This window comes from Neomonachus schauinslandi, chromosome 2, assembly GCF_002201575.2.
Source record: "Neomonachus schauinslandi chromosome 2, ASM220157v2, whole genome shotgun sequence".
NCBI lineage: Eukaryota > Metazoa > Chordata > Mammalia > Carnivora > Phocidae > Neomonachus > Neomonachus schauinslandi.
Window position 1 is genome coordinate 165,676,389 of NC_058404.1, and position 14,708 is coordinate 165,691,096.

The 14,708-nt window shown below is 34.5% G+C and overlaps 1 protein-coding gene across 1 annotated transcript in view; it reads left to right on the forward strand.

Annotated features, from left to right (window-relative positions):
- GABRG1 (gamma-aminobutyric acid type A receptor subunit gamma1) overlaps nucleotides 1-7,884 on the forward strand; it is a 75,969-nt gene extending 68,085 nt beyond the window's left edge. The window contains exon 9 of the mRNA XM_021701659.1: nucleotides 7,430-7,884. Within this exon, the coding sequence (XP_021557334.1) occupies nucleotides 7,430-7,699 (270 nt within the window). The 3' untranslated portion in view covers nucleotides 7,700-7,884. The remainder of the gene's footprint in view (nucleotides 1-7,429) is intronic.
- Nucleotides 7,885-14,708: the final 6,824 nt, after the last annotated feature.

Sequence of the window (14,708 nt, forward strand, 5' to 3'; positions counted from 1 at the left end):
GGAAATTTATTTCACCAACCATGGACAAGGCACTCTGGAGAGAAAAAAAACAATAGCATATGTTTTTTGCTTTCATTAATCTTTAAATCTAGTTATGGAAAAATATACCATACATAAAGTACAATACAAATTAAAAATTAAAAGTAAACAAAGATCCTATAGGGGAATTAGCTCAATTAGATGACAGATTTCAAGTACTTTTTCAGAAGCAAATATTTTCTACAATGAATATAAATTAAAAAAAAATTTAGGGGTGCCTGGGTGGTTCAGTCAGTTAAGCGTCTACCTTCAGCTCAGGTCACGATCCCAGAGTCCTGGGATCAAGCCCCGCATCAGGCTCCCTGCTCTGCGGGGAGTCTGCTTCTCCCTCTGCCTGCCGCTCCCCTGCTTGTGCTCTCTCTCTCTCAAATAAATAAAATCTTAAAAAAAAATGTGTTTTTTTTTCACTTTCTTTAAAGACATTTATCTGAGAGATAGAGAGAAAGAGAGCGAGAGAGAGAAAGCATGGGGGGAGGGACAGAGGGACACAGAGAAGGGAAGCAGACTCCCTGCTGAGCATGGAGCCTGACACAGGGCTCAGTCTCAGGATCCTGAGATCATGAACCAAGAGTCAGATGCTTAACCAACAGAGCCACCCAGGTCCTCCAATAAAAAACATTTTTAAAGGAGATGTTCATATTGAAATAGAGATAGGTACCACAAAGCCTGAGCTATGTGTTCTATCCTTTGCACTGAGGAAACCTCCAGATACCATATGATGCAGTCTGTGAAACATTGACTTAAGCATATAACACTGAAAAGAGGCTATGTCAATGTGAGCCACAGTGGATGGCTCCCTTTCATTTCCAGTGTAAATAATTCATTCAAAAAGCTGTAAACCAATTCTTCCAAAGGGGATTTGACAGAGAAAATTACATAAATCATTGAAGTAGTTCTTTGAAGAATAAGTTGCAAATTTCAGGAGAAAAAATTAGGAAGAGCATTTAAGACAGAAAGAACCACATGAGCCAAGTTGAGTCTTCCATATGAGAATAAAATATAGACTGTTATGTGTTCCAAGCTGTATTGTCCAATGCAGTAGCCATTAGCCATTTATGGCTAGGTTGATTTAAATTAATTGAAATTAACCAAAATTTAAAATTCAGTATCTTAGTATCATTAGTCCACAATTCAAGTGCTCAATAGCTGCATGTGACTAGTGGCTACCATATTGGACTGTGCAGATCTAGAACATTTTTATCATCACAGAAAGTTGTATTGGAGAGTGCTGGCCTAGAAAATAGGAATCTTCAGAAAGAAAATAACCTAGGTTGAGGATAGAAAAGTGTTTATGGCCAAGTTGTGGAAAGTCTCCAGTACTGTGGTAAAAATTTTACATTCTGTACTGTCAGCACTATTAAGCCAGGCATGTTTTTAAAAACAAGATGGCATATTCATATCTATGTTTCTGAAGGATAATTAGGAGCAGAATAGAATACACACTTGAATGGCAGAAGAGGCAGGGAGATAAATTTGGAAACTATTGCAATAGTTCAAGAAGTAATATATTCCTGAAGCAGGAACGATGGTATTAGAGTGAAGATAATGTGTGGGAAAGTTTTTGTTTTGCCCACAATCCCCAACCTGCAGCCCCTTCTCGGCAAAGAAAAGATCTTATTTTCAGTTAGTGCATATCTATGTGCATAAACATTTGTCTACCTTTCAGAATGCTAAAATAATGAAAAGCCACACAGTTTCACAAATTATACATCTTATTTCCTGTAATGATACTTGGCAAAGTTTCCAGAAGGGATCATTTGATATTGATGAGATGTGAAAAACAGGGTTATTTAAATAATTGTAAAGAGTCGGTGGATGTGGGATGTTTTCAATGGGTAGAATAGCCATTTAATATCAATTGTGACAATGGTCATATAATGCTCTTCTAGAGGTATATAAATACCACCACCACCAACTCCTTGTTTTTTTAACCTTGATTTCCAAATAACACTCCTTGATATTTCTCTTCCTACTATTGCAGCTGAAGTGTACCAGATTAATCACAAGTAAAAAATCTCATTTAAAAAATTAAATTAAAAAAAATAATACATGCATGGTTGAAACACATGAACAAATCAAGCAATGCAAAATGTATAAGTGAAGAATAAAATTCTTTGCCTTGAACCCTTGCTCCCAGTCTTCAGAATTAACCACATTTTAACCATTTTTGCCCTTACTTTCCTGTGATGATTATTTCCATTATACTTCTGATTCTTGAGGTACCAGATTTCAAAATAGTCACAATTCTTTGGTGTAAAAGAAAAATATAGCTTTCCCACTGTCTCCTTATTCTTTCCTTCAATATTTTATCTTACCTTTAATAATTATTGGTTAATTTTCAAATTTTAAATAATACACCTAAATAGCTACTTCTTAATTCATTATTTCCATAATTATAATGCCAATCTGATTATTATTTCTTTTTCAGTAAAGCTTTTTCTTTTCCTACCTGAAAATGTTCATCTTCATCTCTTTCTCCACGGGGTTAAAATTTCTTAAGAATCAGTACACTTTCTGGTTTTTTTTTTTGACCTTAATCATTTCCTCATTGTTTAATATTCCTATCTTTCATTTCTGAGAATTTTCTTGATTCTTTATTTCAATTTACTTCTTTTTTCTCCTCTAAAGTTCTTATTAGATAGATTTTAGACCTCTTTGGTTAATTATCCACGTATTCCAGATTTTTTTATCATATTTTTTATTAAGGTATTTTTGTCTATGTGTTGGGGGCAACTTCCCTCCTCAAGATTTTATTTTATAATGCGTTAGGTTTTTTTCTAAATTTACAATAACTTCTTGAATTTCTGAGAGCTCCCATTTTCTAACTGCTCTCCCACCTGTGTTCCTTAAGTGGACACAACATCTCTTCAAGTATTTCTGAGTGAACTAATTCAAAAGTTTAATATTCCTTTATATTTCCTAAATTACTAGAATCAGTAATTCAGAATCAGTTTGTCTTCATGTTTTTCCTTTATACTGTTAGTTGACCTTGAAAGTTCTTGGTGATTTTTCTCCAGTAGGCCCGGCAAGCTTGACCTGTATGTAACTGTTGAGTGTGCAACCGTCACATTTCATTATCATGTGTGTGGAAGGGGAGCATGACATCTTACTGCTTCCATACATACACACATACACTCTAAAAGTTGATGAGGGTATCACTAGAACATTCCAATAACAACTTCATGAGCCCTAGTCCTTCCTAGAGTGGCATGAATTTATCTGTTTATTTATTTTTAGAAGTTACTGGGGCGCCTGGGTGGCTCAGTTGGTTAAGCAACTGCCTTCGGCTCAGGTCATGATCCTGGAGTCCCTGGATCGAGTCCCGCATCGGGCTCCCTGCTCGGCAAGGAACCTGCTTCTCCCTCTGACCCTCCCCCCTCTCATGTGCTCTCTCTCTCGTTCTCTCTGTCTCAAATAAATAAAAAAATAAATTAAAAAATATTTTTAGAAGTTACAGAGTTCTACACATGAGCAGACACCAACCTGTCAGCATCTCTACTTTTCTATATGCACAGATGAACAGTGGTTCAAACAGCTGTAGCTATTCTGGAAATGGACATTTAACTACCGCCATGTGTTCCATCCTGCTTATTGTTTCCATTTGTCCTGCATTAGAGTGTTTCTGAAGTGTCTTGGGTGGGAACAATAGCTCCCACACCCAGGTTTCCATTTTCTGAGCCTCTTCTGAAATGGGGCTTCCTTTGGTCTACCTTATCTGTTGGTCTATTTTCACCTGTTGATTGTCTTTCAAGAACTTAGTATGAATTCTGACATGCTGATTGGCTGCTCCGCATCACCAAGATCCACTTCATGACTGTTTTTAACACTGATGTGGATTTTGTAGTTTTTGAAATCCTGCTTGATACTTCAATGGGCTTTTATAAAAGTGGAGTGGAGAAAACCTGTGCTCAGGCTTGCATTCTCACATGCAAAGTTTTAAATGGGAAATTAATAACAGTAATATTAGTCAGTATTTCATAATATCAGTAACATGACCTAATAATATTTGATGTTCATATTACTAATATTTAATAAAATTGATATTAGTATATGATACAAATAATAATTATAATATATAAGCACATACATAAATATAATTTGCACATAAATATTTACTACTTAATATTTCTTTGGCATTAGTGTATCTTGGTGCTTGAAATATATTTTGTATACTTAACTCTATCACTAACATATAAATAATGTAATATTTATTTTCTCTCTCAAATAATAAATAAATAAATCTTTAAAAAATATAGGGGGGAGCACCTGGGTGGCTTAGTTGATTTAGTCTCTGACTCAGTTTCTGCACAGGTCATGATCTTGAGTCATGAGACTGAGCCTCATGTTGGGCTCTGCGCTGTTGAGGGAATCTGCTTGAGACTCTCTCTCTTTCTCTGTCTCCCTCTGCTCTGAGGCCCCCCCCCAAATAATAAATAAATCTTTAATATATAAATAATGTAGTATTTAATATATAAGCAGACAAACATATCTTTAATAATGAGAATGGGATTAATTTCTCATAATGTTAAATTCAGCTATATTCTTAGTGACTTTTTCAAATAACAACAAAATGGTATATTCTCAAAATTATATTATTTAAAGTAAAAGAAAATCTTAGTATGTAGTTTCTTTTTATATTACTTAAACTGATTTATTTTTTATTTTTTCAATACTTGCTATTTTGGTATAAAATAGGAGTTTTACTTGAGAAATTATAAGATGGGTAAAACAAAACAGCGGCACTTCAGATAAATAAGGTTTGGAATGTGTATATTCTTCTGATTACTCTTTTAGTGGTTTCCAGGTCACAATCTATGTGTCAAAATATTTTATTTTATTGCTACTGTGTCAGCTCTTGGGATAGTTTTCTCAGCATCTATAAAGTCTATTTCTATTCACATCCATCATTCATTAAAGTGTAGCTTCTTTTACTATATGAGCTTGTGGTGTTTTGAGGGGGTAGCAGGAAACTGGATGTCAATTGAAAGTGTCACTGCTGTAGAAGCTCTCCATGATTTTGACCACCAGAAATTAGTCCAGTTTTAAAATGAACCACTTGCAGTTTTTCTCCACTTTTGGACACTTTAATGTTTAATCATCCCCCTCATGCACAATTGGTATCTTCCAACAAACACATCGTCTTCCTATTTATGGCAGTGCTGAGTGATATATGGAATGTATTTTGTGCCATATAACCTTGAAATTGCCAACTAACAAACTTGTATTTTAATCACTTCATTCTGATTAGCATTTGAACATATGCTATTTAAGTATTAAGTGACAAGGAAATGAATACCAATTTGCCTCATTTTGTACATAATTTTACTGTTCCACTAAAATTTCGGAGTCTAGTCAAGTATCCCCAAGTGTCATGCTCAAAAGATATGTCATTAACATTTAATAATATACTGCTTCTGCTCTTTAGGATACATCCAGACAAGTGGAGTCATGAATTTATTTGTGTTTAGGGCATTGCTCCTTATCTTCAGGCTGCACATTTTGTTTCTAGTATTATGACTTGTGTGATGCACTTATCTTTTAAAATATCACTAAATATGGTTATTTGCTACTTTTACATCTACTGAATTTTAATATTTAATAGCTTGGATTCGAAACAAAATGGATTTGAACATAGGTCCAAATATTTAAAAATTCTTTTTTGTGTTTTTAAAAACTTTTCCATACAATGTTTAATTTGCATGGCTTTGAATGTTCTCTATTTCAAAATGCAGGATGAAAAAACTGTTGTAAACATTTTCATCAGGAAGAATTTAAGATCAGGTTAAAATAATTTTTATAATCTCAGCATTATATTTAGTGTTTAGATAATAAAGCCACCAATTATAACAAGTTGTTAAGATTTACATTTTAATATAACCCCTAAAATATGCAGAAATTCTGAAGGGAGAGTTACTAAAACTGTAGTTTTCATTAATGTTTTAATTGCCATTTTATTCAAGAGTTCATTAAGTATTTTTTCCAGTAGCATTTTTTTATGAGGTCCATATTGTTGTTGTTATTGTTGCTTGTTTTAGCATGTATTTTATACCAAATGGTGGTATTTCTTCTTCAAGCATCACCACTAGCAATGACAATGACAACAATAATATTACCTATGCTGAATACTTGCTCTGTTTCAAATGTTTTGCTTTGTGCTTTATGTACATCATCTCATTTAATTATCAAATGGATCTATGTATTATTGTGACTTTTGTATAGGAGAGGACACAGAGGTAGAAAGAAGAGCACTAACATTTTCTGTTCAGAGTGATGTAACTCTCCTGGGCAGAGCTGGAATTTCTGTCCAAGCCTGTCTGACTCCAGAGTGATTGCTTTAGTGTTTCATGGTACCCTAGACTTGCTTGATTTTTAAATATTTTTTTAAAAAATCTTTTTATTATAAAAGTATTAGTCAGAACCTGGCATCATAAAAAGTTAATTTGATATGTGTTTCAAATAATCCTGATAATAATAACTATTATAACTGGACAAGATGGGGCACTCATCATTTAAATAAGACATGAAACTTACTCATCAAAGCCATCATAAAGATTAGGTGCTAATATAATTCCAGCTGTGAGGATAGCTATATTGGTAGAATGAGTCAAATTTTGGGCACAGGTGTTCTCAAACCTGAGTTTGTTTTTTTTTTAAAGACTTTTATTTAGTTATTTGACAGAGAATGACACAGCGAGAGAGGGAACACAAGTAGGGGGAGCGGGAGAGGGAGAAGCAGGCTTCCCGCCGAGCAGGGAGCCCAATGCGGGCTTGATCCCAGGATCATGACCTGAGCTGAAGGCAGATGCTTAGCCACCGAGCCACCCAGGCGCCCCATCAAACCTGAGTTTTTAACTCCTGCATATTCTGTCTCCAAAATATGATGCCTTATCCACTGCTATAAACCCAACTCATGTCTTTTTTATTCATTCACAGCTCCTCAAAGCTTTTCTGCATTATCAAAATGTCATCTTTGCTCTTTGTTCTTATTATAACTAAAATAAATAAATTACATAATATAATAATAGCAAGCAGATACTTATAGCATTGTGAATGTTTTAGTTTAAAATAGAGAAATACAGAGTTTATTTTTGTTTTAGAATTAGATTCATGTTTAACAATATTTTGGTAGGTTGATTTTCTAAAGCTATAAAATATATTGCATATTTGAGGGTTTTTTCCTGCATGGTCTTTGAAATGGAAAATAATATTAAGTTATGTCTTACAAAGTAAATTATAATCTAAAAACGCATTAGGATTGAACACCTCTTTGATTTCTGTAGACTAAGATTATTTTTATTGCATATCAGTCTTTTAGAGTTCGCCTTGAGGAGACAAATTGATCTTTCTTTATGATATTTTTTCTCAAAAGCTCATTTATTATTTTACTCAGGTGTCCCCTGGACTCCATCCTGGATCCACTCTGATTCCAATGAATAGCATTTCTCTGCCACATGGAGAAGAGGATTATGGGTATCAGTGTTTGGAGGGCAAAGACTGTACCAGCTTCTTCTGTTGCTTTGAAGACTGCAGAACAGGGTCATGGAGGGAAGGAAGGATACACATACGCATTGCTAAAATTGACTCCTATTCTCGAATATTTTTCCCAACAGCTTTTGCCCTGTTCAATCTGGTTTATTGGGTTGGCTATCTTTACTTATAAGTTCTATTTACCAGGCAAAAATCATAAGAAGTTTAGCTGAATCCAATATAATCTATTGCACTTAAGTAATATGAAGTTTAAATTTAAAATGCAGACAAACCAATGGTTAAAATGTAAAAGCATTGTAACTATTCTACAGATTCATAGATAAAGTAGCAGCTTTCATGTTAATTACTTCACTGTATGTAAAAGAGATTAGTTGCAAAATTCAGTATAGTAAAATACTATTATATATTTTTACTTTAATCTTATTTATTTTACTTGTATCCCATTAGGATTTTGAATTTCTAAGTTCTGTGATTCATATTTTAAAGATGGAATATTTTAATAACTTTAATAATATTTTATTTAAATATAATCTATCATTGTTTGTAATGGGAGCCTAATCTCATGCCTAATGTTTATGTAGTAGTTTTTTGCTTGGAAAATATTGTTATTTTGATTTTTTCCCCTTACTTTTTATTTGTATGCCCTGTTTGGAATAGAGCTAGTTAAAACCATAAAGCCATGATTTCCTGGCATTTATATCCAGATGTTTCACTCCCAAGAACAAACTAAATCAGAAAAAAAGACCAATTTTTACCTTATTAAAAGGACAATTTTTATCTGTATTTTAATCAAGTCCATTTCCTGACACAATATTAAATAGAACTGTAGTTACTTTAGTTTTGGTGATTTACAAACTAGGATGGAAACCACCAAAGTAATTTCTTTTAAATACAGGTGAAAAAAGTTACATTTAACCATTTTATTCTCTGCCTCACAGCATTTATGAAGTATGAAGTTAACACTGAAATGTTTAGATCTACCAACACTGAAATTAAATACAGAAAGAATTGATTTTTTCTTTATGCTCTACAAAAGTGTTAACGTTCCCTAAGTGGATGAAAAACATTGATGAACAGTGCTTGTATTCACTCATTGTGGGAAAAGAATTATTATCTAGCAAATTGAGTAATGGTTCATATTGAAGATATGGTCTTAAATATGTACTATTAATAATTGCCAGACTAAAAACATCCTAGAAATATAGTTTTAGGTGCGTGTCGTATATTGTCTTTGCCAGGTTCTATGCTTGGACACTGTCAGTGTTATATCTTTGTTGTAAATTGTTATGATGTTCTCTTTTTTAAAAAAATGAGAGGAGGTTCAAAGATGATGGTAAAAGTGGAGTTCTATTAGAGGAACCTCTAAGGAACACGAGTGTTGGAGTTCTCTAGATTCTTAGAGATAGGAGCTGAGAAAACCACACTAGAGTGTAAGGCCTGTTGGTTGATAGTTTCCCACATACCTCTCTCATTAAGAGGAGAATAAATTTAGGCTTTGGTCATTACATTCCTGTAAATAGTTTGGCATAGCCGTCGATTATAAGGACTTCACATGCATTCACCACCACCTAATTTTTTGGGAAATCACCAAAGTGATCTTGGAGATAAGCTTTAAAAATTGTTTCCATTGCCAAGAGCAAGCATGAGGATCAGGAGTTTTGTGATCAAAGCTTATCCTAGGGTATGTGGGGGGAGCTAGGGCCTGTGCATTTGATACTAGTTTTTTTTTTTGTTTTGTTTTGTTTTGTTTTTTAATACAGTAATTCTCCCCATATGGTTAGAGAATACATGAGTGAGGCTCTGGCATGGTTATGCTTATCTTTATAGAATATATAGTTGTTTTTTAATCTAAATACATTTCATTGTGCATTCCTCAGCTAAATCAGAGTTTTTTCCTTTGATTATAAACCTCTGAAACAATGCAATCATGAATTGAGTGATAATGCCCAATATCCACCGACACTACTTTTTTCGAATGGAGAGCCAAATTAAACTTTGGCCATGTATATATTCACTTACAAATTATTCACGCATTCATTTTTATAGCTGAGTATTGATGGATATTTTTAATGTGAACATTCATTTATGGATAAATGGAAAATAAAGTATCCATGAAGGATAAAACACTTCACTAAAATGTATTATGGCTATTTCCATGTTCTCAGCTATAACCTGTTCATTTTCATGAAGGCAATTTTAATTCTGGGATTCTTCAACTCTATCTGAGCATGACTGTATTTTAAAATACTTTAAAATGCTTAATATAAATAGCTTTGATTTTCTCATCGGTGTTCCATTAACTTGGCTTTAAATGTTAGCAATATTAACAAGTGGAAATAAAATTAATAAAAATATGAAAGATGCTTTACTATACACATTCATTGTTTAGATCATTAAAACAAACACTTTGTTTCAAAGCAAGTGGAATTTTGAGCGGCTTTATTTAAATATGTAGATCAGAAAGAGAGGTGTGTAAATCTTAGTATTTATAATAATGAGAATAAAAGTTGCAATAAATCGAACTTATTTTTAAAGGGAATGCAGTCTAATTCCTGTCCCTCTCTTCTTTCAAGAAGTTTTATCATCTTGAGATACAGGTTTCTAAAAAATCCTCCTTTCAGAGTTATATCTGAATTTATTGGGCTCCCTGGAGTTTGTGCTTCCTGGCTGCTTTAAATGGTTGTAACACTAATATAGACCAAAGAAGTGGATGTAGAGGATAGGAAGGATAAATGGAGCAGAATCATTTGGGAAAACTTTAATTCATATAGACCCATCCTTTAAATATATGACCAGGATCTACAAGTTCTGAGAAGGGAAACTGTGACTGGCACAATTTTATTCTCTTGAATTTACAATTTCATAATATTTTATTTATTCTTAATTACATAGAAAAACTTAGGCTCACTTGAAATTAATTCCTAAAATGCCAAGTAGTTTCTGAGGGGAAAAAAGACAGAAAGAAAGAAGGAAAGCAAGAGAAAAGAAAAGAAAAAAAGACAGCCTCCCTGAGAATCTGGTAGGGAGAGGGCAAAATTCCTCAGTAAATCCAACCAAGTATAAAGTTTTAATGTAAATAGAAATCGGACAATTTATTGGATGTTTTTTAAGTTAAAGACATAGATTTCATTAGGGACCTATTAAAACTGATCAACTATAGGTTAAAACACAGTAAATGTGTGTAGCTATGAAATCACCAGGTTGTTTTTTCCTTTAGTGTTCCCATATCTGACATTAATATACTGTCATAGAATATGCTGCAATTTTGCTTAATAGCAAGGCCAAAGTGGAGGGCTGCATGCTTGTCAATGATCTAGCATCAAAAAGAATGATTGATAGTACTCTCAAATCAAGGGGCCCATAATTGTAAAATGGGAAATTGTATTCCAAGTCAGTATGTTGTGTTTTGTTTTGTTTTTAAAAGATTCTCTGTATTTATTTGAGAGAGAGAGCAAGCAAGAGAGAGCATGCACACAAGCAGGGGGAGGGGCAGAGGGAGAGGGAGAAGCAGACTAGCCACTGAGCAGGGTCGCCGAAACAGGGCTTAATCCTGGGACTTCAGGTCAGGCCCTGAGCTGAAGGCAGATGCTTAAGGCACCCCCCAAGTGAATATGTTGTAACAAAATGCATCTTGTACTTTGATTACACAAAAGGAGATTTAGATAGGATCATTTGCTCAAGTAAAATTTAAATTAATAACCAATAATTGAATAAGCACCTAATAAATGGATAAGTACATATATAAAATTATCAAACTTCTATGCCAGGGCCATTTTCACTTGGAAAATTTCCTGTAGCAAGATACCACATTCTCGATTATTTCATTGATCTTACTTAGCACTGGAATTGAAGTGATTCAGTGGACATTTAATGAGTTAGCATTTGTCCCACCAAAAACATTTTTGGAAATAATTTCTGACCAAGCTGTTATTCTTTACATCATCAAATTTACTTAACTGCTCAATGTCTTGCCATATGGAGTACAGACGTACTTGGTCTCATGTTTCTGTTGTTATATGAAGCCCTTGACAAGCCACTGTAAAGTCACAGAAACCATTACCAAATCACTGTCAAAAACACTCCAAATGGGGGCGCCTTGGTGGCATAGTGGGTTAAGCATCCTACTCTTGGCTTCAGCTCGGGTTGTGATCTTGGGATCGTAGGATCAGGCCCTGCGTGGTGCTCCACACTCAGCGTGGAGTCTGCTTGGAATTCTCTCTCTCTCTCTGCCCCCCCATTCTCCTCTTTCTAAAAATGGATAAATAAATTTTTTTAAAAAAATATTCCAAATGGAGTTTCCAAACACTATTGACCATATTGCTCTAGTAAATATAAGGTCAGTTCTGCCTTTTTTTGTCTTTGCATTTTGGAAGAGACATAACCTAATGCAAAATATTTATGCAGAAATTTCTTTTTTTTTTTTTTTAAAGATTTTATTTATTCATTTGACAGAGAGATAGACAGAAGACAACAAGCAGAGGGAGTGGCAGAGGGAGAGGGAGAAGCAGGCTCTGCACTGAGCAGGGAACCCGATGCGGGACTCGATCCCAGGACCCTGAGATCATGACCTGAGCCGAAGGCAGACGCTTAACCATCTGAGCCACCCAGGCGCCCTACGCAGCAATATCTATGCATAAGGTACAATAGGGGATATATAAAGATGAAATCTCAAGAAACATATAGTGAGAGGATTAGTTATGCAATTTAAGGAGGGAAGATAACTCTGGGAAAGTTTCCACAGAGGGGAGCTTGAGAATTCAATATGTCACTAGGTGAGGTTAACTAGAGATCACACTTCCAGTTGAGTAAACAGCTTGACTAAAGAAACAGAAGCATGGGCACAAATGAAAGTTCCATTTTAATTGAAAGTTAAGATGCATATAGAGACGATTAAAGATGAGACAAACAAGGATAGGTTAGGCCCTGTGGTAAAGACGCAAAAATACAAACCGCAGTGGGCTGGGTGATAGTCTATATTCATGGAGAGTTCACAAAGATACTTAAGTAGAAAAGAATCATTGCTAATACTGCAGAACCTTCCTCTTATTGGTGTGTGATGTTTGGAGTAAGAAAAGCCAAAGCCAGTGGGGAAGCAACTATAAAACAGGAGGTGAGGGAGGAAGAAGGTTAGTACTACAGTGCCACAACTTCAGTGGAGGAGAGGGAAAGCTAACCCCTGAATGAGACGGGAAAATGGAGATGGAACTGTGATTAACAGGCAGCATTAACGGAGTGACGTGGTGTGCGTGAGGAGAGCAGGGGTCCTGTAGCGAACAGTACGGACATGTGTGTAACTAGACACGAAAACACTACAAGGAAGTTATGGAGGCATTACAGTCTTGTTTGCCGTTACTTTGAACATTTTAATCGAATGCTTATTTTTTTCTATTGATCTATGTTTTTCCCACATTAGGGATGAGGAAAAAGAATAATCCCCTGAAGTACAAATCATAAGGCAGGTCTGTCCAGATTATTATTTAAATCTATTTCGTATTAAAAGGGCTTTCTTTTCAAATAATTTTCTCTTCTTTCTTTCTGAGAAAGAAAAAAATAATGTATTTGGACAAAGAAGAGAGGAAAACTGGCGGTAGGAAACAGGTTGCTGTGGGACGAGACAAATCCAAGAAGTTGATTTGTATTCTCAATTTCTGAAATGTTTACCTCAAAATAAATAAATAAATTTTTACTGTTGGACCATGAAAAGTACCTGGACCATGAATAGTCTGAATCTTTGAATGGATAGGATAAGCCTGCGAAAACTGTAAGGCAGTTAAGCACAAAGGGCTAATTAACAGACTTTAAAGACATGACTGACCTAAATGGAAATAGTTTGGATCTCGGTAAATCACTGTAATAACAGCTATTTGCATCCATTAAGTGTAGCCGGTCACTTCATATAATAAAGTTTTATGGCTTGTGATTGTAATGGCTTCTGTTGTCTACTTCTGCCTTATCATTTTGGGGAGCATTTTGTGAGTGTGTGGCAAAGGTATTTCAACTTTTCTAAGTATTCTGTACTTTGATGATTCTAGGTGCAAAATAAAGTCGGTAACTTTGGAATGAGAAACAGTGTACGTTCTCTTAAAATGTGTTTTTCCGAATAGTTTTCCTACAGATATGTCCCTTTATTGTTTTGTAGTATATAATCATGACTTTAGTGCTTAAATTAGTTTCTGATCAATGTTGTTCTACGTTTTTCCAATGAAAAACATAAACGTAAGGTTTTCTCTTTGATAGAGAGCTCTGAAAATGAACTATAAAAAGGTAGGTAAGGATAGTTCATCTTTATGCATGATTTTCACTACAAAGACTATGAATTTCTGGATTATTCTAACAACCTGTGATTTCATCCTAATACGAACTGTGAGATATTCTTCCCCAGGTGAGTCAGTGAGAGCAATATATATTACATGGATTAGTACCCAGGCCATTCCAAATACTCCATGTCATGAAAATGTCTTATTTCATTTGAGGAAATAGTGACGGAAAATTAAAAGCCAGAAAATCACCAAAGAGGGTATTTTCTGCTTCACCCTTGCAGTTCTCTGTTCTCTGCCACCATGGCAGAGTACTTAAAGAAGAAAAGAATTTATGAGTTTTCCTCCAGGTCCAATGCTGTTTCCATAAAATACTGAAGAAGATGGAGGAGGATTTAATGTTTATTGAGCACCTGCCATTGTCCGGAACTTTAAGCATTCTACATTAATAATGTAGTATTCAGAGCAAAGAGCTCTATTTAACAGATGGGAAAACCAAGGCTCAGTATATTAGATTCATTCTCCAAGCTCATATGCCTGTAACCTGAAATTAAATTTAGAGACCCTTATCTTCCAATTACCTGGAACTACTCTAATGACAAAATGATTGTTCATATTCTAACACTAGAAGAGATTTCCTTCACAAAAGAGAAATTTAGACCTAAAATTCAACCTACTCAGTTCTGTTTAAAGCACAAAAATATTCTATTATTTAGTAAGAGCATGATCTTTACCAGCTTATTTGTTATTTCCAATGTGGACTTCATTTTAGCTGAAATGTTTTAAATATGTACTAAAAGTGTTCTGAAAAATTCTCCTGCCATCCAATCAAATATAATACAGACTGTTGACTTTCTAGAAGAGGAATTGGCAAACTATGGCTACAACACTGGTGATTTGAACACAGCCACTCTGTTCATGTAT